The 26,568-nt window shown below is 44.4% G+C and overlaps 5 protein-coding genes and 1 non-coding gene across 13 annotated transcripts; 2 read left to right on the top strand and 4 right to left on the bottom strand.

The window, feature by feature from the left end:
• Window positions 1-367: 367 nt before the first annotated feature.
• LOC6601933 (uncharacterized protein KIAA1841 homolog) lies at window positions 368-3,446 on the bottom strand. 2 transcript variants are annotated; one of them, XM_002026939.2, is made up of 5 exons: window positions 2,551-3,446; window positions 1,543-2,494; window positions 1,245-1,482; window positions 967-1,189; window positions 368-910 (listed from the first exon to the last, which is right to left on the bottom strand). In XM_002026939.2, exons 1-5 carry the CDS (start codon window positions 3,435-3,437, stop codon window positions 559-561), a joined length of 2,652 nt encoding a protein of 883 aa, XP_002026975.2. In that variant the 5' UTR covers window positions 3,438-3,446; the 3' UTR covers window positions 368-558. The 2 variants fall into 2 exon arrangements, with proteins under 2 accessions (XP_002026975.2, XP_026848747.1); XM_026992946.1 differs by having other exon boundaries at window positions 1,260-1,482.
• Window positions 3,447-3,793: 347 nt separating this feature from the next.
• Window positions 3,794-6,557, bottom strand: LOC6601932 (eukaryotic translation initiation factor 4E1). Of its 7 annotated transcripts, XM_026992975.1 has the most exons (8): window positions 6,476-6,550; window positions 5,719-5,754; window positions 5,087-5,167; window positions 4,602-4,984; window positions 4,443-4,542; window positions 4,290-4,377; window positions 4,066-4,225; window positions 3,794-3,978 (listed from the first exon to the last, which is right to left on the bottom strand). In XM_026992975.1, the coding sequence occupies exons 1-8, from the start codon at window positions 6,497-6,499 to the stop codon at window positions 3,972-3,974; spliced, it is 879 nt and encodes a 292-aa protein (XP_026848776.1). In that variant the 5' UTR covers window positions 6,500-6,550; the 3' UTR covers window positions 3,794-3,971. The 7 variants fall into 7 exon arrangements, with proteins under 7 accessions (XP_026848776.1, XP_026848778.1, XP_026848780.1 ...); XM_026992977.1 differs by lacking the exon at window positions 5,719-5,754 and having other exon boundaries at window positions 6,476-6,549; XM_026992979.1 differs by lacking the exons at window positions 5,719-5,754; window positions 6,476-6,550 and adding an exon at window positions 6,198-6,204.
• A 1,238-nt stretch (window positions 6,558-7,795) lies between these two features.
• On the bottom strand, window positions 7,796-9,147 carry LOC6601931 (sentrin-specific protease 1). The gene is made up of 3 exons (XM_002026937.2): window positions 8,993-9,147; window positions 8,770-8,932; window positions 7,796-8,631 (listed from the first exon to the last, which is right to left on the bottom strand). The coding sequence occupies exons 1-3, from the start codon at window positions 9,094-9,096 to the stop codon at window positions 8,017-8,019; spliced, it is 882 nt and encodes a 293-aa protein (XP_002026973.2). The 5' UTR covers window positions 9,097-9,147; the 3' UTR covers window positions 7,796-8,016.
• Window positions 9,148-10,526: 1,379 nt separating this feature from the next.
• Window positions 10,527-23,165, top strand: LOC6601929 (elongation of very long chain fatty acids protein 6). The gene is made up of 4 exons (XM_026992939.1): window positions 10,527-10,552; window positions 11,870-12,144; window positions 21,081-21,218; window positions 21,386-23,165. The coding sequence occupies exons 2-4, from the start codon at window positions 11,963-11,965 to the stop codon at window positions 22,002-22,004; spliced, it is 939 nt and encodes a 312-aa protein (XP_026848740.1). The 5' UTR covers window positions 10,527-10,552; window positions 11,870-11,962; the 3' UTR covers window positions 22,005-23,165.
• Window positions 18,534-18,748, bottom strand: LOC6601930. Its single transcript, XR_048179.2, has one exon. It is a non-coding gene; the product is annotated as a U12 minor spliceosomal RNA (small nuclear RNA).
• Window positions 23,166-24,846: 1,681 nt separating the features above from the next.
• On the top strand, window positions 24,847-25,898 carry LOC6601928. The gene is made up of 2 exons (XM_002026935.2): window positions 24,847-24,862; window positions 24,946-25,898. The coding sequence occupies exon 2, from the start codon at window positions 24,948-24,950 to the stop codon at window positions 25,824-25,826; it is 879 nt and encodes a 292-aa protein (XP_002026971.1). The 5' UTR covers window positions 24,847-24,862; window positions 24,946-24,947; the 3' UTR covers window positions 25,827-25,898.
• Window positions 25,899-26,568: the final 670 nt, after the last annotated feature.

Below are 26,568 nucleotides of genomic sequence, written 5' to 3'. Positions count from 1 at the left end.
CGTTAAATTGTACATTTGGTCGCCGGGTCTCCTGCTACAGGTTGAGCCTTAGGCACTGCCCGCGATCCTCTCAATCATGTGTTATATTTCTGTGCGAGTCCCTGAAACCAGGAGAGGCCCCCTCTGTCTATATATATTTTTTTTTTCTACGTGCCGTCGCATTTATTGTAATAGCCTGTTCTGCAGCTCTTTTTTTTAACCCTAAAAAGAAAATGATTTTAAAAATTTTAAAAACAAATTTAGAAGTGTATAACAAATCCAAGTCTTTGTAAATTGCGTTAAGTTAAATAAATAAATAAAAAATATTAAGAATTGCATGATAATGTTGATTTTTTTTCATTATCCATATTCCAAAAGAAAACTCATTCTACCTACTCCTCTTAACTCTTATGAACTTAACTTTGCCCATTTGAATATTTAATTTTGATATTTTTAATTTGCGCTAAACATTTTACTAGAACATTGGTGACTAAACATTTTGTCTACGATTTTTGCTAAGAAATTTATATGTGTGCATAACGATTTCTACGCCACCCGATCAGACCGATATTCTGATTCCTACTTGTGCTTTTGCTTGGACATGACCAAACCCATGGACCCACCGCCAGCTACGACCGAGCCCAGGCATAGGTTGCTGCCGCTGTTCTGGGCTAGACCAGTCGCATTGGCGCCCTGGACATTGTGGTTGTTGTGACGTTGCTTGATCATCTCCTTCCACTCGCATTCAAGGCGGACATAGGTGCCACCCAGGGGCTGGGCATTTTGCACCAGAGACGGATCGTTGCCGGTTTTCTTGGTCACATAGGTGGCCACTTGCTTCATGATCTTCTCCTCAAAGTCGCGCTGATGATCCTGGTTGCTGCGAGCCGACAGCTCGCCGGACCAGAAGCGACCCGACACCTCGGTGGGACTGGGAAGACATAAACATATATTAGGTTTATCCTGAATAAGATATACTGGATATACCGCTTGCGTTTCTTCTTTCCGCGTGCTTTTCTGGGCGGTGGACGATGCTCCGACTCGCAGCCATCGCTGCTGGAGCTGTAGTCCTCATCGTCATGCACATTACGCATCTTGGGGCGCAGACAGCGAGCGTCCTCCTCACTGGTGGATGTCGTCTCAGAGTCGGTGCTGGTGTCCATTTGGTAGCGCGAGGGACGCATCCGTCGGCTCACACGATGATTGGTCACTGTGGAACACAGATTGAGAGAGCGGTTATCAGCGGGCTGCCGGACCACACCCACCCTTCTTCAACACACTGTCCATGCAGAGTTGCGGCAGCAGACCCTGTCGGCAGCGCTGTGGCGTCAACGAGATGCCCTGCCAACCGGGGCTGATCTCGCCGGCGGCGGCCATCTCCTGGACCCTCAAAGGCGGCATCTCACACAGCGCGTAGTTCTCGCCCACAAGCTGGGCAATGGCCAGAATGGCACGCTCACGATCGGTCTCCACCAGGACACTGTGCTCCCGGAACTGGCAGCCCTAAGAAGGAGTACAAACAAGCAGATTAGACCAGAATCCAGTTCTTTGCCTGCCACATACATTGGGTCCTGGCAGGGTCTCATAGCGAAAGGCTTGCTGACCACAGCAGGCGAAGCGTCCAGATGGTCCAGCAGTGTCCACCGGCCCCAGAAATTGGGGTGCCCCCGGATGGAAGCGGCACCAGTTCATCTGGTAGACGGGAAAGTGCGCCTCGCAGGTGCAGCAGTAGAGATAGTGGCAGCTGCCCCACAGCTTCCAGTAGACCTTGCGCCAGGACTTCAGCTCCTTGAAGAGCTGCATGATGTAGAGGTTGAGGTCCCAGTTGGGATCCCGCACATGATGGCTCATTAGCTGACCCCAGCGGTTCAGCCGGATGTTGCTGGACACACAGCTGACATAGGACTTCATGGTGTTGGTTACGCAACTAAAGCAGCGACCACAGCGGAAGAGGCCCGACATGCTGTAGAAGTGGCCACGCAAGGCCTCTGGATCCGGCTCACACAGCGACTGGATTAGTTTGGTCCAGAGCCGTGGAGTTACGCGCTCCTTCTTGTCCCGCACCATCTCCAGCTCCAGGTTCGTAAACATGGCGGCCAGACGGGTGACCAGGGCATCGTTGAGGCACGACAGATTAGTGGACGTGCGCACCACCTCGCTTAGATGGGCATGACAGAAGGCCAGGCACTCGAGGAGCAGTGGCTCCATTTGCAGAAAGCTGGCCGAGACCAGAATAGGCACCACATTGTTTCCATCCAGTTGGGGCCCAGAAGCGGCGGCGCTGCTCTGCCCCGGGCCGGGCATGTCCTGGCTCTGGGCACTGTGCTTGATCCACTTCATCAGCCAGTCAAATATTAAAATGTCGCAGTGAACGGATATGTCCATCTCCTCCAGACGCTGGCCGGCAGTCACATCGGCAAAGTACCCCATCTTGCTGACCAACAGATGCTGAGGGCAGGTGAAATCTCGGGAGGTGTTCTTTACCTCGTCGCAGACATGAATCACGACCTCGGGCCTGAAGGAATAGAAAAGGATTAAAGATTTCCTAGATAACTATTCAGAACTACAGACTCCTTTTTCTCCTGCCTCGAATGTTTGCCGTCCTTGAGCAGCATCACGGACTTGCGCCTGACCGTGGGATTCACGGTAGGCTTGGCAATCGGCTCCTTGACCAGAGCACGCACCATGCTGTTGGAGGATGAAGGCTCCGGATGCAGGGATCCATCAGTGGCCGCCTGCTGCAGGCATGGTGCTGAAGCAGTCGTCGATAAGGATGAATGCACATGGGCAATCTCTGTCACGGACTTGGCTGCCCCCATCGGAAGTGTGGACGTGTTGGTGGGTGTCGGTGTGGGCAGTGTAAGAAGCTCCTTCGGAAACAGCTGCTGTTTGGTCTTCCCTCGTCCGCTAGATGTTAACGCCGTGGGCACTGCAACTGGACAGACAAAGGACAGCACCGAGTCTAGAATGCCCTCATTGATGACGGAATCCAATTGCTCGGTCAGCTTTGGGTGGAGGCCGTGGTAGGTGGCGTCGGTTCTCTTGTGGACGTGGCCAGAACGTAGGCTGGATTTTTGCTCGCCCAACACACTGCCACGACTGTCATCCCGAGTGCTTGAGTGGCGATAGCAGCGCTTGAGCCCCAGGAGCTCGTTTACCAGATGATTGTCAGCCAAATTATTGAAATCCATCTCGTCATTTTTTGAATTTCGCTTGGACGCCCCTTGGCCCCCCTCCATGGGCGGCACTGGCTCCCTAGTATGTGGTTTTGCCATATCTGCTTTCGCTATCATATCGTTAACATGACAAGAAAGCTTCAAAAACTCCAGAAATTCGTTCAAACTGATTTGAAACTCGGCGCCGGCATCGACAGATTTTTGCGCCTGCTGTGACGGCGGCTCCTCTGGCTGGGCGGATGCCGCCCCAGCAGCTGCCTCGTCGGAGCTTCCTTTTTGCATCCTCGCAGATGCACAAATCGATTTGCATTGTGCATATTGATTGATTTTTCGGTTGCTATAACAAAATAACAAAACAATGGTGTTATGGTGCTGCAAAGACAGAGATAGCATGAGAGTGAGACAGCAGTTCTTTCGTTTCATCCAAATAAAAGCTGCCTGCTGTGGCTGGTTTTCACACATGCGGCACGAATACGCCAGAAATGCAGCTCTGTGGTTACGACAGATAAATATTGATACAAAATGGCCAAATTTCCGGTTCTGTACCAGCCCATTTCCAATAAGGACAAATCCATTCTAGGATTCATTCCAAATACGGACCATACACCCAAGAGAATGCAATTAAAACAACCTTTATGTTCCTTTTTTAGTGTACGCGTGTTTATTTTTCGTAAGTTCCAATAATGTTCTCTACAGAATACGGGTTGATGTTGTGTTGGTCGATTTTTGCAACGATGTTAAAGCGTAGTAGTGTTTCTGTTTCTGTTTCGGTTTCGGTTTCTTTTTCATTTCGGGGGTCTTGGACATATGTTACGATTAATTTCTGTTGGGTTTAACTATTATTAATAAGAGGCAATGAAAATAAATTAAAGTCTTGGGTAACGACTGGCGAGCATGGCCCGCCACTTACAATGTGTAGATAGATTTCACGTTGGATCCCTGCTTGACCATGGTATCCTTGTGAAGTTGATACTGCAGCGAGTTCTGGCGTCCCAGACGCAAGGCATCGCGCAGCTTGTGGCCAATCTCCAGAGCAGCTTCCTCGTTGTTTCCATCGGCTGTCCAAATGGCTAAGAGAAGAGCGCGGCACAGGGTTAGCCAAGGGTTTCATAGAATGGACATTGATTTACTTACAGATTTTGTTACTCTTGGCACGAATATTAACGACAGCACCACAAATCTGATCCGAATGATCAAAGGCCTCTCCAATCAGGCACAGCAACTGATGGATAAGTTAATATTGGATTTAATAGTTGTCGAGTGATATACAATAGCTCTACCGCTTACCACATCGAGCCACAAATTATCCAAATCGGTCTTTGAGCTCTTGTTGAGGGTGATCACCCAGCGACCGCCCTGCTTGTTGGCAGCATCCTCCCACATGGGGCTGGAAGATAAAGAAATCAATAGTTATACGGATTGCTGCCACACCCTTTTGCCACTCACCGTATTCCCTTCTTGAAGAGCGAGTAATCACTGCCCAGTTTGATCTCAGATGGAGGCTTGATATGGTTGTATAGACTCCAGAAGTCCTCGACGGCATCAAAGCTTGTGATCTCATTCTGCATGTCCTCCCAGGACTTTGAACGATCGTTCTCCAAGTACCAGAGAGTCCATGTGTTGTGTAGAGGGTGCTTGAACAGATGCTCTGTGCGAACATCGTCACCGGCCTCGGTAGGCTTGGCCTCATCCTTAGTCTGAGCTAGAGTTGCAGTCAGGGCCGGAGCCGCGTCAGGGTCGGCAACAGCAACTGCTGGAGTGGGCTCCGGGCGTCCAGGGGCAACTGTGTTGGCAGCCGGGTTGCCACCCTCGGTGGTGGGAGCACTGGTCTGTGGGGCAGAGAGCAAAAGAAACAAAGAGAGTGGAAAAGAGATTAGCAAACTGTTGTGGGTATACGCTCAGCGGAACCGAGTTCGGGTTGGGATGTTTACTTTGAACATAGACTTGGGATTGGCAAAGTTCTTCATTCTGTGAAAGTCGCTCTGCATGTTGGTGGCCGTGTGTGGATGATTCTGTGGCGATTTGATTTGATTTCGATTAGATTCTTGATTCTTCACGCTGCTTCTGCCCGGAGGAGAGACGATCAGTCGCTGATTCACTTGTCGCTATCGTTTGTCTGTGTCCGTGTTCTCTGTGAGTGTGTGCTGTGCTGTGCTGTGCTGCGAGCGAGCGAAGCTTTTTCTGTTTCTTTCGTTTCTCGTTTCTCTTGTGTGTAAATGGCGGCCGGGTGGAATTACTTGCTGATTTTTTTTTATATCTGACTGCACCGCACAGGGTTTAAACGGCCTGGAGATCGAGTGCTTGCTATTCACTTGTTTTTCAATTTGGCAAAAAATAACCAACAAAAATAATAATTGGCAAAAAAACTTGTTAAACTTGTTGTAAATGGAAGTGCGTATGTCAGAGTTCGCGTTGTCCGGTGACCCGATTTACTTTCGCGGCACAATTTTCTTTGTTCGATTCGAAAAAATAAATTTTAACAAAAAAAAATTATTTTCTTCGTACTCCTTGAAAAGTATTCGACACGAAAGTGAAGTTGCTCTTACAACACTTCTACACTCACATGCACGCACGTATTTGACACAAAAACACAGATTGCCTGTTGGAAAAATTTGTAGGTAGTTTTGAGTTAAAGAGTTTTCACTGAAAATTCTGCCAGATTCGAGCAGAACAAAAAGTTTCTAGCAAAGTTTTGACTGGGTCGCGAGGCGTCAACGCGGATTACCAAAAAAAGTTGAAGAGAAGACGAGAGAAAAGAAAAGCAACGGTTCAGTTCAAGCGATGCTCGGACGACTATGAAAGTCGTGGTCGGCGGCCGTCGCCATGCCAGAAATTATTTAACTGTTGTTCGCTGCCGAGGTTTCTCTGTTGCTTATTGCAGTAATTTACTTTTTTGTTTCTCTGCTTTACCTATTTATGCTGTATATACACACATGCACACACAACACATACAAGTACAACCGATAGCGATGTGAGTGCGATTGTCTTGACAAATTCCAGGGAGCAGCGAAAAAAAGTGTGGTATGCAAAAGTGAGCGTAACCGCGAGAGAGCGAGAGAGTAATGACGTTGACAACAGCAAACGTGCAAATAACAATTAACAATTTTGCTAATTGCGTGCAAAACTGCGGGTGATTTACTGATTGGATTTGGTGAATGAGAAGAGTCGTCCTCTGCGATGATGCCACGCCAACGCCAGCTGCACGCTTTTGCTCGACTGTTTTTTCCGTCCCCCTCTTGTGCAACAACCCTGTTTAGCAGACTGTGTGTGCCACGGCTGACTCTAAAACCATGCGGCTGTTTTTTCCTATTTGCGCTTACCTTTTCGGTCTCCGACACTACCATGGTTGTCGCTCTGAGCGCGTGGTTAACAAAAACTTAAATACGCACTTGATTTGCGTAAAAGACTAGCGGTTTATTTAGTTTTACTAAATTCTTTAGTTAAACCTTTTTATTTTTATTTAGATCGACCACTAGAGCAGTGTGACCGCGGATTTATCGATAAAATATACCGTCCGACCCTCAGAAATATACCGAAACATACCGCCTCATTTTCAAAATATACCGTAAATATACTGACGAATTCAAGTTCTGTTATACATATTCCTCGTTTTTGCCCACTTAGCTTTATGCCATCGATGAATACATTTTCTACAACTTTAAAAACTTTAAATTGCTTGTAAGTATTGTATTTTGACTAAATAACGGTAAACAAATTAATGTTGCCGCAACATTGTGTATGGAATGAGACTCATTGTTGTCAATCGGGTAAAAGAGGTCCTTACCCGATTCAAGTTCGGTTATCGATACTATCGACTGGTTACGAGTGGTGAGCGCCAAATCTAACTTTTTTGAATGTGAGCGACAAGGATTTAAATGTTGTCAACCGGGCCATTACCGATTCAACAACTACGACGATTCCCTCAATTTTGATCTGCCGTCAAATATCAACATTGCAAGCCTTGCAATGAGGATCAACTGCATTTTTACTTCTGCAGAGCCATGCCTTTGTATCGGGTTGAGACTCCCACTCCTGTCTGTAGTTTTGTTTAAAATCTTTGCTCATTATTTTGTATAGCTCTTATAATTTTATATGATTAATGAATCAAGTTTTAATTTGGTTTACATTGTTTATAAAAACAGGCCTTAGGCAGAAACGGTCAACAGCAATTTCCACTAAATTAGTTTCCTTACATGCGAACTACACGCCAACTACACATTTGCGACAATTTAACAACAATATTATGTAACTACCAAAAGCGACATCTGAAGGGGAACTTGACCAATTAACCCCTATATTTCAGCATTTCAACGACTTGAAGTAAATGGCGGAAATTGCTAAATTTACATTATTTTCGGTGTCCGTCAAGAATTGGTTTCATATGGTTTCATTCGTCGATTTTGATATTCGATTTGATAGTACTAGCTAGCTAGGACTTCCACACCTGAACACGCAAAGTGTCGTTAATAGCTTTGAAACAGAGACTGACTAGTTTCTGCATTCATTGGAGCCTGCGCTGACAAAGATCAACTCGAAGTATTAAAATAATTTATATTATACATTTGTGTATTATTGTTACATATTATATTTCTTGTTTGCTTAAAGTATGATATTTATGTTATTAATTATGTTGTGGACCATAGATTATATAACTTGTAAAAGTTTTTGTTCAACAGAGGAATGAATGGGCTCAGATAAGTTTCATTTGTGTAGTGTGTGTTTGGGAGCGCTCCTGCAAAAGAGTTCTATGTCTAACTCTATTCCCTATTTAAGCAATTATTCCCCTTCTTTATTGCTTAATTCCATAAGGGTGCAGGGTGCAGCTTGTAGGGTGTGGAGACTGTAGTACTATTGGCGAGTACTATTTCCACAGCTGCCCATGAACAATCTCCAGTATCATTTTCTTACGAAAATAGCTCATGTGCTCCTGATTGAATGTCAGCGGCTTTCCCCGAGTTATATACTCGGCTGTCATACAGCTAAACACACCGCAGTCTGATTCGTTCGTTTGTTGCGGACCATTCAACACATTTTCAATCCTAAAGCCGCTCATGTCGTACTGCACCTTGCGCTTGTCTAGCGACTCGGCAATAATGTAGTTCTGAAGGACATTCAGGGCGATGTCACTCGGATCTCCAAGCGAATCGTAGTAGAAGATAGTCTTATTTTTCAAGTGTATGATGGCCATGCACCAATGATTAAGATTGCAGTGCACAGGCACTAGAATGATGTCCTTGCTGAACACATCAATCTTTCTCGTCCAGCGCTTCACAGCATCGAACCCAAACTCGAAGACGCGTTGCAGAAAGTTTGTGTTCATGCTGTAGACACTGGGCAGAATTCCCTCCTTCTGCTGCGAACGTTCGATGAGCAGATTCATATAGAAATCGATCACTGTGCCGTTCACCCAGCTGAGGTCGGTCAGTGTGCGAATATCCTTTTTAGTGATTGTAAGCGAATATTTGGTGATAAGAGGCTGCAAACAGATCAGATCAGAACAGGACAGACACATGCATTAGAAGGGTGAGGTAATATGGCATGGAATGGAGCGAGACAGTGATCCTATTCGAATCAGAAATCTGTATATAGATATATTATAGATGGCAGTGCTTACAGCATTGTCTGGGCCTGTCACTATGTCTTGCAGCTCCCGCAACTGCTCATCGGTGATGGGAATGAACTCAATTTCCTTCTCGAAATCATAGCGAAAGAATAGGCCGCTGAAGTGCTGCATTGCCTGGACTTCTACCTGATGATCTGTTTCGCTTTCCGCAGACCTAAGGAAGCAACACATAATCATAAACTATTCAAAAACTCTCTCTTTATTCTCCACTCACTGTTTCTGCTCGCTATCGGTGCTATCGTCCAGAGCGATTATGACGGGCTCCTCGTCAATGAGCAGACAGTCGTCGTCGGATCCGAGCCAGCCTTGTTCTTCCATGTGCTCGGCAATTGGATATGAAATGTTACGGAAAACGTGCTGTCAACAGGGCGATACTTGAAAAAAGACGAGCTCTCTTGTTTTTCGGCACTACAACTATTTCTAAGCAAAGGAGAATAAATACAAGGAATACTTTGTTGAGGAGAAGCAGTTGAAATACTTATGAACGCTTCCTTGAAGTATCGTAGAAATATGGTGCTGGGGTTTCAGTTCCGCCGCCGGTGCCGGTGCCGGTGCCAGCTGCCACGCGACGCTCTCCGCGGATTGAGAAGCATTCTGCACAAAACGTGCTTTTTCAAACTTCGCGCTCAAAAATTCCCATTGCCAAGCAACTCTTCCAATCGGTTATTGGTCATGCTGTAACGTTTATTACGTACATATGTAGTTAACATGTAGCAAAATGTATTTAAATGTCAAATGTAGAACAATTCACGAAGTTGAGATCCACATTTTGCGCATCTCTAGAATTTCAGATAAAATATGCGATAAATTTCAAATTTCAGCTGAAAACAAATAAGTTTGCTTTCTGCTAGGGTCGAGGATATTATAGAATAAGGAAATGTTTGTCATCTCAGGCTTCAATGAATGCATAAACAAGTCAGTCTCATTCTATCTTACGAAATTTGCAGTTAATGGTCTTCTTAAGGAGACCCAGAATTGGTATTGGGCTCGAGATATGTATCTACTATACACATATGGAAAAGGTATAATTTAAGTTTCAAAGCAGCTTGGAAAACAGAATTGTTAAATTATCTAAGGAAATAGGACATACAAATGTCCATAATCGTAGCTGAATCCTGTTGACCTGCAACAATGTTGTTACACGCTCTAATTTTTTGTTTGCCTTAGTTGTTTAAACCGTATTTTAGACGCAATCTAATAAAAAGGAGTCCTTAAAACTAACCAATATTGTACAAAATCGATCCATCAGACAAATAAAATTCAATTTCTAGCGCTGAAGGTCCTAGTTATCAAGTTATATAAGACAGAATATCAAAATTGAGGAATATGATCTCCGACCAATTAACCCATTTTTGACCAGGCGGGTATTTGAATATTCCTACGAAAATTATGATGCTTTAAGCGCAATTCAGGTGCAATTATAAAATTTTTGTTTGTAACTAAGGAGGAAGGGTGGGATGGATCTTCAGGAAGATTTTCCAAAAGTATTATTTCTCGCGGTTGAACCGAAGTGGTTCACCTGCTTTATTGAGGGGGGCTAAGTGGGCTAAGCACAAAACAGAGCGGCAAAATGAATGGCCTTGCCGCCCACCGCTCGCCGCATTATTTTTTCGATTCCACCCCGTGCAGACCGTTTTCGCGGGCCGTTGCGTGCCGCCAGAGAGAGAGTTACTGGGGAAAAAGTGTATAAAAGTGTAGCTCGTGCGTTGAACGCCCAATAACAAATTTGGCTTTCGCAGGGCATATTGATATTGCGAATAATATCAGTTCGAAAGTAAATATCGGTAGAAAAGTGTTAGTTTTAGTTACAAATGTTCCCAATTCCAATCCAATCTCGTGTCGCCGGTGCACTCGTTGATGTTTTTTTGTGGTGGTTTTGCTTCGTTTTTTTTTGTTTCCTGTTGAGACTGCACGATGCTGTCGCAAGAGAAAAGAGAGTGAAAGAGAGCAGAGAATTCGCCAGGCTTTTTGCTGATTTAACGTGTATTTTTATCCGTACATATTCCATGTTTGTGTGTTTAAATCGATTACATCGTATTCGTAGCATCAAATTTCGACTGAAAAAATGGGAGAGAGAGAACGAGCAAACAAGAGCAAGAAGATGAATGTAAAACAGAACGCGTGTTTTTTGCAACATATGTAGATGAGTGTGTGAGAGAGAGAAAGAGAGGGGAGCAGAGCTCGGGCATAAATAATGGTGTGATGTTTTTTCAAAGCATAAAATAAAACAGTCCCAAAAACCGCTAGGGCCCACGTTAAAAAATTTCACTAGAAATTTATGAAAGCGCTCGCGCAGCTACTGGCGAAAAAAACCGGATATGTTAAAGCTTTGCGGTGCTTGGCTGCCGTTAAAAGCGAAGCTTACAACAAATTGAAATGACTGCGTTTGTGTGAGAGTGAGATAGGGTATGTGTGTGGCATGTGTGTGAAGTCGCGTGTCTGGCATGCAATTAGGCATATTTCCCCTCCCTCCGGTCCCTTCCACTCCCTTCTGCTGGCAGCCCGCTGCCACCGGCACCTGCTTATGTGCACTCTCTTAAAGTTCTTTTTCGCACGAGAGAGAGATGGCCACCAGACTGTCGCTCTCCCACCACCACCACACCACCCACCCAATCGCCTGCCTGGCTGCCTGCCTGCCTCCCTGCTCCTCTAGTGATAGTTGTTTGTGTATCTATGTATGTACGCACGGCGAGATGAAGGTGAGGTGTGAAAAGGAAGATGACCATAAAGTGTGCGCTATGCCATTCATGAATGGGATGCACTTGTGCGGGCGTCTGCAGGCGGCAGAACGAGATAGAGGGAGAGAATGCTGATGCTGGTGGGAGAACGGATTTATTTTTGCAAAATCAATGGAATCCATGGGAAGGAGGTGTCAGGTGGTGGACCAAAGGGGAAAGGAAGGTCGTAATCTGAGTTCGGTCCGAGGGAAATTTATGCGCGCACTTTAAGTTGAAGCCTAGAAAAACGGGTTGGGTTGTAAAATTTCCCCATTCCGAGAGTGGAATTAAAATGCAAGGCATCGTGTAACATTATACACAATATACAGTACAAACCAATCTAATCGAGAATCTGAAATCTACTCTCCCCACAGCTGAACTTGAACCAGAACCATAGCCAGAACCCGATCCAAACATAAACACCACCAGCGACGCAACGCAGAAGACCACCCACCACACCCACCAAAATGATTAACATGGACATAAGCGTGACGCCCAACTACTCGTATATCTTCGATTTCGAGAACGATTTCATACACCAGCGGACACGCAAATGGATGCTAGAGAACTGGACATGGGTGTTCTACTACTGCGGCATCTATATGCTTGTGATATTCGGTGGTCAGCACTTTATGCAAAATCGTCCAAGGTGAGTCTTATATACCATCAAAACAAGAGAAACATGTGTTCCCTGCCAGCTCCCATCTTATGCATTCGATGCAGAGTCTGCATTATTCTCATGCCTCAAGAACTTTTGCATTGCTTGAACCTTGACTTGGAGCGGCAGCCCTCTCTCTACTCCTCTCTGTCTCTCTCTACCCCTCTCTGTCTCTCTCTCTCTCTCTCTGGCCATCTATCTTCTCTCCCTTGTGGGATGGAAGAACCGAACCTTTGTTTCCCTCCACTAATTGCAAGCTCACACATCTCCAACGCCCACATAGAAATTTGACTTTGACCAGCAGCAGTAGCAGCATCTGGCAACGAACGGTAGTTTAGTGCTGTTCTGTCTCCCTCTACAGTACACAGTACGATGTGCGGTAGTTACCGGCAAAAGGCAATAGTTCTATCTCGCTCCAACTGCAGACTGCTGCCTCCCTGCCTGCCTGGCTGCTGACTTCATTCAATTTTCTGAGAGGAGAGCCATAACTACATATTTATGCAGGGTACTCTCAGCGAATATGGGTATATTGAACTCCCATTTTACGAGGCAGGCAATTATTTAAATGTAGAGAAAACAGTGTATTGGCATATCCGTTTAGCAGAGTTTTGAATACTGATAGGTATCTAAATATGTATGTGTAGCTCTTATTATCTTTTAGTGGGTATCCTTCGGTCGGGTATCAGTAGAGAATCAGTACCCTTTGGATTTGCCTTTTCGTTGCTTTCATTTAATTAAATTTCTCGTCTGATTTGTTGCCAGCACACAAGTGTGCTTCGATTGATTGTTGTAATCGCGGTCAGCCCCTAAGTTCCACCATACCACCGTCATGTAATTATATAAGATTACAGTTAATCAATTTCTTAATATTAAGCCGTCAAGGCATGCCGCCACTCGACAGTCCACTCCACTCCACTCCGCCGGACAATTCCCGGTAATCGAATGCCAAATCACACTTCCACTTGCGAATAAAAATCACGGGAAAAGGATTTACACAGCGGGCGGCACATGCAAAGAGCCAGAGATAAAACCGAAGGGAAACGACAACTAATTCCAACCTTTTGAAAACATTTAATTCCTGCAATTTTCGAGGAACTTTTAAGCAAACCATCATCTGATTGTCTGCTGCGATTGATTCAATTGGGGGGTATTCGTGTTCGACGATTGTTTCGTTTCGTTTCGTTTCGTTTGGTTTTAATTCTGGCGTTTTTTGCCTTTTGTTTTCTCTCTGCTGTATCTCCCTGTCCCTCTATTTCTAATTGTCGTCATCAAGATTTGTGGCCAAATTAAGTTACGCTCGTGACATGCCATGTATGGCCTCCCAAACTCCAGGCAATTTTTTTATGCCCGCTTCTCAAAATGAGTATTGGGGTATATTAGGTTTGTGGTGAAAATGTATGTGTGTAACGTCCAGAATGAATCGTTTCCGACCCCATAAAGTATATATATTCTTGATCAGCTACAATAGCCGAGTCCATTGAGCCATGTCTGTCTCTCCGTCTGTCCGTCCCTATCAGCGCCTAGTGCTCTAAGACTATAAGGGCTAGAGCAACGACGTTTTGTATCCAGACTTCTGTGATATGTCACTGTTAAAAGTATATTTCAAAACTTTGCTCCGCCCACTTTCGCCCTCACAAATGGCGAAAATCTGTGGGATCCACAATTTCAAAGATACGAGAAAACAGAAAAGTACAGAAAGCAGTATCGTAGAGGATGATTATATGTGCTAGAGTGTAAAATCTGAACGAGATCGTATAATTATTGTAGCCACCCCCTTCCGCCCCCGCAAAGGACGAAAATCTGTGGCATCCACAATATTGAAGATACGAGAATGACCGTATCTATGAGATTGCTGATCTGGATCAGATCGGATCATTTTATAGCCAAAAGGAACAGATTAATTTGCAGTCGCTACGCAGCGCCCGACGACATGTTCAGACACGTTTTCTGTCTCTTCCGCACGCACAGATTGTCGCTCAATGTAGCCATACTGACTATGTATCGGGTATACATAAATGTAGAGTTGCGGTCGCCGCAGCAACTCGCAACGTTCCCCCTCGTTTTTGTTTTGTTAGATCATAATTTGCACGACTTGTCTGTGAACTGTTTTTGGATGGTTTTAAGCCACTTTTTATTTCACTCCCCTTAATCTTCAAACTTTTCTCCACTCCAAGCCGAAAATATTTGTTTACGAGTCTAGTGCAATATTCAGAGAGACATTCCAATGCACACACACGCGCCCTTTGAGTTGCACAGAGGCTTGGCTTTTGGCCCTTGGATTGGATTGGGTCGATGGATGGATGGATGGATGGATGGCATTTTTTGTTGTTGTTAACTTTACTTTACACTTGAATGTTTTGTGGAGATGCGATGCGATGCCGTTTAAATATTTACGCACATGTCGCACGGAGACGAAAGCCATCAAAAAAAGTACAGAAAGGTGTGAATTGAACGCAACAATCCAAAATGCAGCGGTATGGGGGGGATTGTTGGATCTGAAACCAACCTGCGTCATCTTTTTGGGAGGGCGGGGGGTGTTGTAACCCCTCTTCCACGTGCGTACTCTTAATTTTTTTTTGAATTCGAGGCTTCTGAGGCTCTGTGATTTCGTGTTTGTGTGCACAGATTCGGTGTAGATATCAAATCGCAACTGCTGTATCGCTATGCACATACCTACACGGTATAGGTATAGACAGCGGTCTGTTCGGCTCCGTTATCAGTGGACTGGACTGACTGTCTCCATGCTCCACGAGGCTTCAGCGCGGAAAAGGCCATCCGTCCGTCTGTTTGTCGGCGTGTGTATGGATGAACATTGTTGTGGTGCCCGCCACCGCCACCGCCGACGCCGCCTTATCATCCGAATACGCCACAGCCACATTGCCCCAGGCCAGGCAGAGAGCTCCCCAAACACACTATACTCGTGTTTATGCCCCCCCACACACATATTTTTAGTGCTGTTCGGCTGGCCGGTCGTAATTGCTTATGATATCATTTGTGCCATGATTCAGAAGAAAAAATGTGCGAGGGATTGATTGTAGAGCATACAGTGACATACAGTGGTCTCTTTCCATCAGCGGATCGGCTTGCCTGTACCAATCTGTATCACTTGAAACTTGAGAGCTTTCCGTCGATGGAGGGCTTGTACTGTACGTATCCCATCGCTGCTGCATTTGAAAATTCATTTAGTGCATATTTAAACAGCGAACTACACGTAGAATTGGGTTACTGGACACACTGCAGCCCCAACGCAACACCACCGAAGTGGTGTTTCAAACAGAACAGCCATTAAAGTCATTAAACTGATTAGAACTGTGGTGCAAACCAATACAGTACGATATCGTACGCCGGTTTACATACCTACCCTACATACCATACCATACCATACCATACCATACCATACCGTTTGAGGTACAAAGTACACACGGAACCTTCTGCTTCTCCCTCTCCTGCTCCAGAGGGGGAGCGCGTACAAGACATGCAAGAAGTGGGTGTGTCCCGGTTCCGTTCCTCGTGTTAGGGTTACTGGGGGGGGTGGGGACTGGGGACTGGGGACAGGACATGACATGACATGATGACTGTACTACCAGGCAGTACATTCCCTTTTTGTCGCTATTCTACACCCAGAGAAAAAAGCACTGAGGATGAAATAGTTACACTTAGATTAAAGAGTGTTTACGAATACAATATTCGTCAAGAGAAAATGCTTTGACATACATTTTAAGATTAATATATTTCCTACAAGTTGAATACATTGTGTTTATTTTAAAGTGTACGTTACTTTTTATTGTAGTAAATTTTTTAATGTTTAAATCTGAGTGTTTTTCTTTTTATTATGGCCATTTTTTCCTTGAGCATCCACTGGATGTACACTGAACGAATGCGAAAAGCTGCAAATAGAGAGAGAACCTGCTGTATGTATCCGCAAGCTTGCAATCGGTTTCGCGCGACATGCGGCAGCGCCCCTCGGTCGGAGGCTGCGTTCATTGGCGCAGTCGCTGCATATCCAACGTCCAACTATCTTTTGAAGGGTTGCGAACTATTTTTGCTTTAATGTGTAACATTTTATCACTTGTTAGGTAAACTCTGTTGACCTCTGTCCCTGTTCCCCTGTGTGTGTGTGTGTGTGTGTGTGTGTGTATGCGAACCTTAGACTTGAGTGTGGTGCGTCTCCACTTTTAGGGAGATCGAACCAATGGGCGTGCATTCGAAATTATCTGTAAACAAACGATGAGTATATGCCGGGGGTTTTCCTTTTCTACACACACACACAAACATATATCGTATTATATGTATATATATTTTGATGGATTGAGTCATTCCCATGGCCGTGGCCTGTGAAATTTCTGCGTTTTATTTTTATCAGCAAATGAGTTAATCGGAACTCCATAAGTGTGCGCTGTACATGGTGTACCCCTCTCCATTTAAGCCCCCTTTTCTCTGGGCTATAATGATGTCCTTCCATCACGCAAGCTCCTCCAGAAAATGACTAAGGGAAACGCGAATATGCGGAAGTTTTTCAATTGAATTGCAACAATTGTATAACAATTTGTGAATCAATACGAGTAGGTAATTGCAGCGCTGCGCAGCGATGACTTGACTTGACTTTGGGGTCGAGTCTTGCGGTGGGGTGTTGGGTGTTGGGTGGGGGGAAGGTGGCGGTGGGGGTTGTCGGTTGTTCGAGTTCAACAATAGTAATTAAACTTGCAATTAGCAATTACAAGGCAGCATTTAGTGGACAACCAAAGGCCACAAAGCTAAAGGGAAAGAAATCAACGCCAGAAAGTGAAACTTCATTTGAATTGACTTTGCTTTTGCCCGTTAACTTGATACTACTTTATAGGAATGTGCACACACACACACATACATACATACAGGTGTATGTGTATATATTAAACAAGAAATTAACAACAACCGTTAAAGCAACAGACGTGGAAATGGAAGGAGTGACGAGCAAATCTGGTTAAAGTATGTCAACAAAAAAACCGAATTTCTTTATAGGCTCTCTTTCCCTCTGTGTTTGTCTTTGGTCTGTGGATCTTCCGCAACGAAAGCTCTCACCGCCGAAAGAGGAGAGTCTGTCTGTCGGCCCGTCTGCCCTTTGCTCTCGTTTCCTCTTCAGCATCTTTCTCTGTCTCTCGCTCTGGAATCATGCCACATTTACACTTTTACTTTCCACCTGTTTTCGTTGGAAGCACCAACTGGTTTTTTTTTTCGTAGCTACTAAATTTGGTATTTCTTTGGGATTTCTGTTGATCGAAATTCTGTCGTTTTTTTGTGTTTGTGATGCACCTGGAATCTGGGTGTCGTGTCCCTCCCGCTTACAGTCAATACACACAATCATATACACTGAAACTAAGAACCCTTGCCTTAAAAATAAGCTTCCGGATATCAAATGGAGCAATGGTTCAAAGTAGGAATTCAAGTGAGAGATATCAGCATTGATTAGCGGCTGATCACCTGATAGACAAGATTAATGAGGTTAGTAAGGGATAAACATACAATAAGCATCGCTAATAGATCATGGAACCTCTTTCTGCAGAATTCGACTCGACTCGACTCGATGCGACCCTTGAACCCACTTGCCTATCATATTTGACTTTCGTAAGCCTTTCACAATTTGGATAACAGCAGTTAACGAAACAAAAAAAAACTTGGTCAATGCCTCTGAGACCCACCAATCATCTGGTGGTCTGTGAACCCCAAAGTATAATGAATAATAATTATAATGAATATAAAATTCAACCGAAAAAGCAAAAACTTAATTAATGCCACAACATAATCGTAGTTCCAGTCCCACTCGAAATTTTTGCAAGCCACAAGCAAAAAAAGGTTGCAAAAAAAAAAACACAAAACAGAAACAAAAGAAAACTAAAAGTGAGACAATGTCTGGCTATATATCGGGGGTACATGCATATACATATACATATATTTACATGCATACATATGCAAAAATTAACCTGTAAAACCATCGCCCAGGCCAAAAACTAAACCAAACCAAAGACCCGCGACAACCCTGGTAAAACCGAGACCCCCGCCGTCAACCCCAGACAACAGACAACAATCAATTGGACAATATTTGTTGCTTTGGGGCTTGCATAATGCCCTCTCTCTCTCTCTCTCTATCTGACTCCCCTCTTTTCAAGCCTTCTTTTGTTTATATGTTTTGCCAAATACCGGTTTTCACTCTTTCTCTGCGAAATTTCCTCTCCTCTCTTTGCTTATGCAATTTTTCGCTAAAAGAAAAGAAAGTTCCACACACCACCGCACAGAAGAAAACACAAAAAGATGTCCACCGTCAGTCTCGATTATTCGGCAAATTATGAAATATATGTTTTATCGGGCAGATCGCAAACACCCCAACCGGCAGCGGTGGTCCCCCCCCATCCAGCAGCGCTCCCCGACACAAAAGTAGGTGCCGGTTCCTGCCGCCAAATGGGAGGGGCCGTGCCGGCAAAGCAGGGGGCGACCTGTGCCCGTGCAAAAATTTAGGCCTCAAGGGAGCGGCTTCTGAGGGCCGCCCCTTTGCCTAGAAGCCAAATACTACCAAGCGATTAGCAAGGCGGATTGGTTTTCCTTACTCATTAATTTCAGGCACGAAGATTCACAGGCCCTGCAGCCGGCAGCTGATGCACTGGCCGCTAGAACCAGTTGGGAATTGTTAGTGCAGGCGAAACGAAGCTTTTCGAAGCCTTTTCTGGGGCGGCTTTTCGGGCAGGAGAGCAATGGGAGCGAGCAGGAACCAAGAGGGAATCTTTCTTTCGTTGGATTTGCCTGGTTTTTCACCAAGATACAATTTACAGACAGGTGACTGTTGGGGGCATCCTCTCCAGGGATCTTCCCAGGACTTTGGCGCCGCTGCCTCCAGCATCGAACCTGTGGCATATGGCAATGCCGGGGCACCAGTCCTCTTCCTTATGGCCGAAGCAGCCCTGTCCGCTCGGCGCCTGGCAATGCTTAGGCCTCCTTCCAACCCAGAGTAGTGTGTGTGTGTGTGCGTGTTTTTTCTCTCTCCTGGGAATTGAGCTTAATTGTGATTAATGGAAATGACTGCTTAAGAAAATCTTAAACTAGTATTCAGAGCACAAGGAATTTCAATTCTTTAGTTTCTTTAGTTGAACATTTCCGCTTCCAGAATGAAAAACACACAAACACACACACACACACATACACATGTGTAGAGAAACGCAGCTTAATTGTCTATTACAGTGGGGTGGGGTGGGGTTGTGGGTAGGGGGGACACTTATAGCTATGCAAATCCGTTGTTGACTGGGCTCGCAAATTTGAGTGAGCTTTTTGTATGCCACAATCGTCTTGCACTGCGCCGCAAAAAAATCTTTCCTTTTTTATGGCGTCTGGCGATCGCTATCGATCGCAATTGTTTTTTTGTTTCTATGTTGTTGGAGTTGGTGGCGATTTTAATAATGAGAACAAATACTTATGTACTTTCCTGTGAGATTGTGCGACGCGACAGATTTCCTTTTCTCTAAACAGGTGGTGGGTTTTTTGTTTTGTTTTTTTGGTGCTAAGAAAACGCCACAATCACGCGGCCCAAAAACTATTCCCACATTCTCTCTTATCACAGGTATTTTTCAGTGTGTTTTGGCCAGGTGTTTGCGTGTTAGTGTGTGCGTGTGTGTGTGTGTGTGTGTGGAATGATTTTTTTTTATGACTAATTTATGGCTGACTGGCCGATTGGCTGGGATCGATAAGGGTTTGGGTTCGCTGATTAGTCTGCCGTTAAGAGGCTAATTCTCATAGATTGCGCACTATTTCATTACTAATTTTTGCCGATTAACGCAAAGCAATACTCGAAAGGGTATGTTGTGAATGGGGCCGTGATTCAGCTGGACTAACGTCGTTGACTGATATCGCCCGTCAGACAATGTCTGTGATTCACTCCGTTTCCCGTTTCCCGCTTGCCGTTCCCAGAACCCCAAAAAAAACTTCTTCTTTCAGAGAACTCTCAAGTGATGCGGTGCTGTGCGATCATTAAAATTCGAAACCTGTCTTTGGGCAAAACGAAAATCAAAGAAATTTTAATGGATTCCCTCTCCATGCCTCCACAAAACTCGTATGGTGGAGGCACGTGGCGGGCTGATTTGATTGTTTCTGCAATTGCTTTGAGGGCAAGAAGGTTATCGAGGCGTTTCTTTGACCTTGCCCAACATTTTTCCAAACAATTCAAGAAATTCATAAATACATACATATGTTAATGCCGGAAGCTGGAAGTCGTTAAAAGTCATTATTAATCTGTGTGGCTGTTTGGCTGTTTCTGTCCTTCCTGAAGGGTATACAATCTGGGGCACGATCTCGTGACAAAACAATGTCTAAAAATGCATCGAACGATCGTGATAGGTACATCATAAAGTGACCTGACAACCGACAACCACACGCTGCTCTAAGCTCCAGCCAGTAGTCAGTTTTATAGAATGATTTCCGTCTGGGATTATAGCCCCCCCTGATCACTGGAACGATCATTTTGGCGGTCAATTACTTGAGCAAACTTCCCTCGGAGTTTCACTTTGCGGTGACCTTTTTTCCACGGTTGGAAAAGGGGGTTGGGCCGTCGCTAGTGCTGTCATTGCATTGCACAAATATATACAGTATATATAGTACATAAAGCACTTGATCTTTGACTGTCACGCTCGTTTGGGCCCGATCCCTGTTGGCCCCCACACAGACAAAATAGGTAATATAATTGAAAAATTTTCAAAGGTTTTGTTGACTTTCGGCTTTGGTTCGTTGTTTTATTTTCATGTGCGATTTCTCGGTTATTATTGGCTTTGGGTAAATATTGAGTGTTCCCTAGAGAGAGAGAGAGAGAGAGCTACACTCCGCTTTGGAGAAACTTCTAGAATTTAGGAAGTGCTTTCTTCTAACCCACGTATGTGGATATTTATAAAACATTCTCATTGTTCTTGTTGCAGATTTCAGCTTCGTGGCCCGCTCATCATATGGAACACAATGCTGGCGATGTTCAGCATCATGGGTGCTGCCCGCACGGCGCCGGAACTGCTCCATGTGCTCCGTCACTACGGACTTTTCCACTCAGTCTGTGTGCCCAGGTTAGTAGCAATCCCCAATCACCGATCCGCAATCAGATTCAAGGTTGCTTTTGCATACAATGAACCCAAGAGCTGTTGAAACTTGATTGGGTGGATTCGGTGGATTGTGCTCCCCTTTCGATTCCGACCGATATTTCACCACCTTTTCTCTCTCCCCGCAACGACAGCTACATCGAGCAAGATCGCGTGTGCGGATTCTGGACCTGGCTGTTTGTGCTCAGCAAGCTGCCGGAGCTGGGGGACACGATATTCATAGTGCTGCGCAAGCAGCCGCTTATCTTCCTGCACTGGTACCACCACATCACCGTGCTGATCTACTCGTGGTTCAGCTACACGGAGTACACCAGCTCGGCGCGCTGGTTCATCGTTATGAACTACTGCGTGCACTCGGTGATGTACAGCTACTATGCACTGAAGGCTGCCCGCTTCAATCCACCGCGATTCATCGCCATGATCATCACGTCCCTGCAGCTGACGCAGATGATCATCGGGTGTGCGATCAATGTGTGGGCCAATGGCTTCCTGAAGACCCACGGCACACAGTCGTGCAACATCTCGCAGCGCAACATCAACCTCTCCATTGCCATGTACTTTAGCTACTTTGTCCTATTCGCGCGATTCTTCTATAAGGTGTACCTGTCGCCGGGCGGCAACAAGAGCCGTCGCATGGCTGCCACTCTCGCCGGCCAGAATGCGGTCAAGCAGCCGGTGGACCACATCTCCTCATCGGGCGGCACTCAGTCAGAGGATCAGGCTGCCTATCTGCGCAAGGCCAAGGCGCAGTAAGCAACAGCAGCAGCAGAAAGAGGAGGGGCAGGAGCAGGAGCAGGACCGGAAAGAGCAGCGGCAGGAGGATCTGTTAACGGCTAAGGATGGCTAAGGATTTATTTATGTAGCGGTGTACACGTTGTTTTTTAATTTTAACCCCAGGGCCAGCCAGCAGCACACACACACATACACACACACACACAAAAACAGACAGACAGACAGAAATTCTAGAATTTTTAAGCATAAAGTTGAAACAGGTTGACAGGCATATATCCCCCCTATTCTGTACTATATATCTGGATAATGTATATAAGAAAAAAGGCAACCTCGAGAGCTGTATGGCATAGGAGTAGGAGTAGGAGTAGCAGTAGGAGTAGGCGGAGAGACTGTGGAACATGAAGCGTCGTACACTTAGCTGCTATATAGACTCTGTAAGGAATGTTGGAATGAGGCATCCTTCTATATATGTATAAGGAAGACGGAAATGATTGTATCCCCAGATCAGATCAGGCAGTTCTGTCTATAGCGGGGATCTAGAGTTATATAGAGATAGCCACACCACGACACCACCACACCAGAAACATTCACATTCACACACTTCTTTTCTCCAAAAAGCAGTCTCAAAGATTCCCCTCCGCAAATACAGATTCTGTACAGTTGTAGTGTGCTGTTGAGTCCCAAAAAGAAACAAAAAAAAGGTCGTATATATATATATATATGTATATACATATATATATATGTATATACCGGTTTATATCTATTATTTAACTTGCAGATTTATTGACAGCCTCCCGAATTGATGTAGATTTTCGATTGCATTGCGATATTTGCGTTGTCTTCTCAGGTGGGATTTGTGTTGCCTCCTAAGTTAGTTAGAAATTCTCATGAACACACGCTGTACCCCCCTCTAGTGTATCTAAGGGATATAGATATTCAGGCAGAATAGGCGTAGCGAAAGCGTGGGGTCGGGTCTGAGAACTTTGTACTCTAAGTCTATATACATATACAATATATATTTATAAAACTATCTAAATGGAATATTAACGAAGCAAAGAAACAGAAACGGAAGCAAAACAGAAGACACTATAAGTTAGAATATTGTTCCACGAACCACGATCCACGATCCACGAGCGTAAATCGCAAATCGTTTTGTAATGTAATAAAGTGTTTTTTTAAAAAGTGCAGTGCATCCATTTAACACCACCATTTAACACACCACGCAAAGATTAAGGCATTATATATTATATTCAGAGTTCTGTTAGGGGAAGGCATTTATTTAGTTAACCTTTGCATAGGATTTTGGATACTTTGTCACAGAAAACGATAACCGATAACGAAAACGTACAGTTTCTACACACAAAAGGAAGTCCTTGAACGTAACAAAAGCTTAAATTATGTATATATATTTATATTTGTAAGCAAAAGAGAATGTTGATATGAATATGAATATGGATATGGATATGGATATGAGAAGTCGAAAAGCAAGAGAGAGAAAGAGATAAACCATGGAAATGAAAAGCAAAAAGTCCTACTTGAAAAGTTAATTTAGTGTAAACGAGGAAACTGCAACTGAAACTGAAACCGAAAAAGGAAAAGAAACCGAAAGATGATCGGGTGAGTGCGGGAGGATGGGATGGATCCTGCGATAGGGTAGGATCCCGATGATAGACGATGCGCCGTAGTGGTAGAAATTGAAACGAACAAATTTGAACTTTTTTGTCGGGTATAGATACTAAACAAAAATGAAGAACAAAACAAAAGCTAATAATGTTTGAAAATGCTAAACAAAACCAACGGATAAATAAAACGTAACAAAAGGAAAAGGATGGAAAAACAAAAAAATTCATGTGTTTCTCTTGGTTGCGGGAATAGGATTGGGCGCCATAGTTTCCGCCTCGGAGACCATCCCATTTGGTTGTGAAAAAGCCGCAAATCATTCACACTCACTGAATCCCATTCTGGTGTTGGCCTAAACGATATAGCCGGGTGGCACCTGGAGAACGAAATTTTCACTTTTGGTATACCTGGGGCATGATCTCGTCTCGCAACCCCTTCGTGAGGAGCAACACAGTGCCAACATAATCAAAATTAATCGAATTTCTTACAATATCGCGCTTCCAATCTGGGGACCAAATTATAAAGGTGTTCTCGTCTGTCCATGTATATCAGATTCTCGTCTGACCATGTATATCAGATTGCCGAGTCTGGTCCACATCGGAACATTATTATAGCCACAAGAAACAAATTCAATTGCATTGGCTAAGCCACCCCTTCCACGCTTCCAAGGGCTTTTCCCATTCTCTCTATTGCTCTATCTCGCTCTTAATCGTGCAGTGTGCGCCCTCTGGCGGAGGGAAGCAAGATAAAACGGCAAAAGACAGATAAAATCGAATATACAATAATTTGCCAAACTGTCAACCGATTTTTATGAATTTTTTTTTTTTACAAAAAATCAATTTGTTAATTTTTGCGAACAGCGTCACTAAACGACATTAAAAAAATATATTCTATAAATTACGTAAATCATAAGCTCACGTATGTTCATAGTATGTACATACGTATATACTGACAGAGTACCGGGTATAAAGTAGAGCCGCAGTGCACGTCGCGGCTCACCACGTACCCCTCGTTAATTATGAAAATCAGCCTCTTTGAAAGATCGTATGAAATGGTTCCCAATTAAATTGAAAGGATCATATTTGAGTGCATTAAGAGACACTCGTTCTTTAGTGTGTGTGAAACACTACTTTCTGTTAAAACTTCTCCTTTTCGAACACTGTCAAATAGAAGTACAAACATCTCATCTAGAATTTATTCAGTTGCAAGGAAGAATCCCTTCAAAAAGGTTCATTTTACAAAAAAGTTTTTCTTACTCGGTAAATAAATATTTTAGTTTTGTGATTTTGTGATTTATTAAATTCAACTATATTTCATCTTTGCAACTTTGGCTCTTTGTTAGCGATGCCAAGAGAGCGCGACGAGCGTCGTTTGCCCGGTCGGGATCTCCGAGGCCGGGCTCACCATCAGATCGAGGCCGAGTTACCGTGGCCCGAACGCTTTTTCGCGGCCTGGTCCGGCATCCATATTATAGCGGCCGCAATCGTTACGGCACTGGTGGCGAAGTTCATCGTGCTAAAGTATCAAGAAGCGGACCCTGGGCGAGACGCCCTGGTCGTTTCGTGGCACAAAGATCCAACGCTGACAGTCTACAACTCAGTCGAGGACTCCTTGGACATTCGTCGTATCTTCAAGCATATTGGCGATCAAGTGTTGAGCCGGAAGGATACCCTCGACTACATGCAACAGAGACTGAGTCCCGATCAAAAGATCCGTTGGGTGGCATTGGTCGGCCCACCCGACGTTGGGAAGACCATGATAACTGATGGCTTGCGCAAGACATTCCCCTGGCAGGACAAAGTCTTTTTGTACTCTTGGAATGCCAGCGCGCAACCCCTGAAATGGCGAAACGAAATATCGCAGCAGTTAATACACCAGCTTTCCAACTGCGGCACGAACCTGATCGCGATAGATATGATCACATGGGGAGACTTTACTGTGGGCAACACCTACAAGGGGATGTTACTGAATCGCTACTACAATCTGAAAAACGGGATGAAGATGGCTACTCGTACGGATTTGCTGTTGTATGTCTTTGACTTGTCCTCCGAGAATCTCGAGCAGCAGCTAGAAAAACTATACAGCCGAATATCGAACGAGACGCCTATATTTAAGTTCCGTTCGCTTGACATGGAGGGACTACAGAATTGCCTCGTAGAGCAGGCCAGCTTTACAACCGAATGGCCGAAGGCTACGCGGATAATACTGGGGCAGTTCGAATGATTCAACAACTGATGCTACAAACCCATCCAACCCACAAGAGGACACACAGCTTAACACTGATCCACTCAGCAAGAGAAGGCAAGTTAACAAACTACCTAATGTCTAGTCTAATTTAACTAACCCATTATCATTGTTATTTTTATAGCCGATACTCAAGAAGAAAGCATAAAAAGCCGGACGATATGGCCATGTCGGTTTTTCCGTCTCGATAATAGCCTAGGGACTAATCCCGTATAAAATTCCACCAAATACTTTAGCCTAGTTATAACCTCTTGTATTTAAGAGAATTTTGAAAAAAAAAAGCGTAAAAAAATTCAGGATTTGAAGAAACAAAATTCGTTTTTATCACAAAAATTTCCCTACATTCCATTCACACTTACATTATTACTTAGGTTTCAAAGCAGATTGGAAAATGGAATTTTAGAGTATAGAGTATACAGAGTATACAAGCGTTACCGCGTAGTTTCCATGTATCGAATATGTGAATGTATATTTCGGTATATTTCTGAGGGTCTGACCATATAAGTTATCGGTAAATCCGCGGTCACACGATTCCGACTATCAACAAAACAAAACAAAAAAAAAACAATTTAATAAAGTAAATTAAAATATTTGAATCTCTATTAATTTTTGGGGGTGGTCCTGAAAAGGACCGATTTTTTAAAGAATTCTCGGCTATGTTATCCAACGTAGACCGGATCCAGTAACCATTTCCATCACTCCCACAACAATGGCCATTGTC

This window comes from Drosophila persimilis, unplaced genomic scaffold (assembly GCF_003286085.1).
Source record: "Drosophila persimilis strain 14011-0111.01,24,50 unplaced genomic scaffold, DperRS2 tig00000798-arrow-arrow-pilon, whole genome shotgun sequence".
NCBI lineage: Eukaryota > Metazoa > Arthropoda > Insecta > Diptera > Drosophilidae > Drosophila > Drosophila persimilis.
The sequence above is the reverse complement of the archived record's forward strand: the minus strand, read 5'-3'. Positions and strand labels throughout refer to the sequence as shown.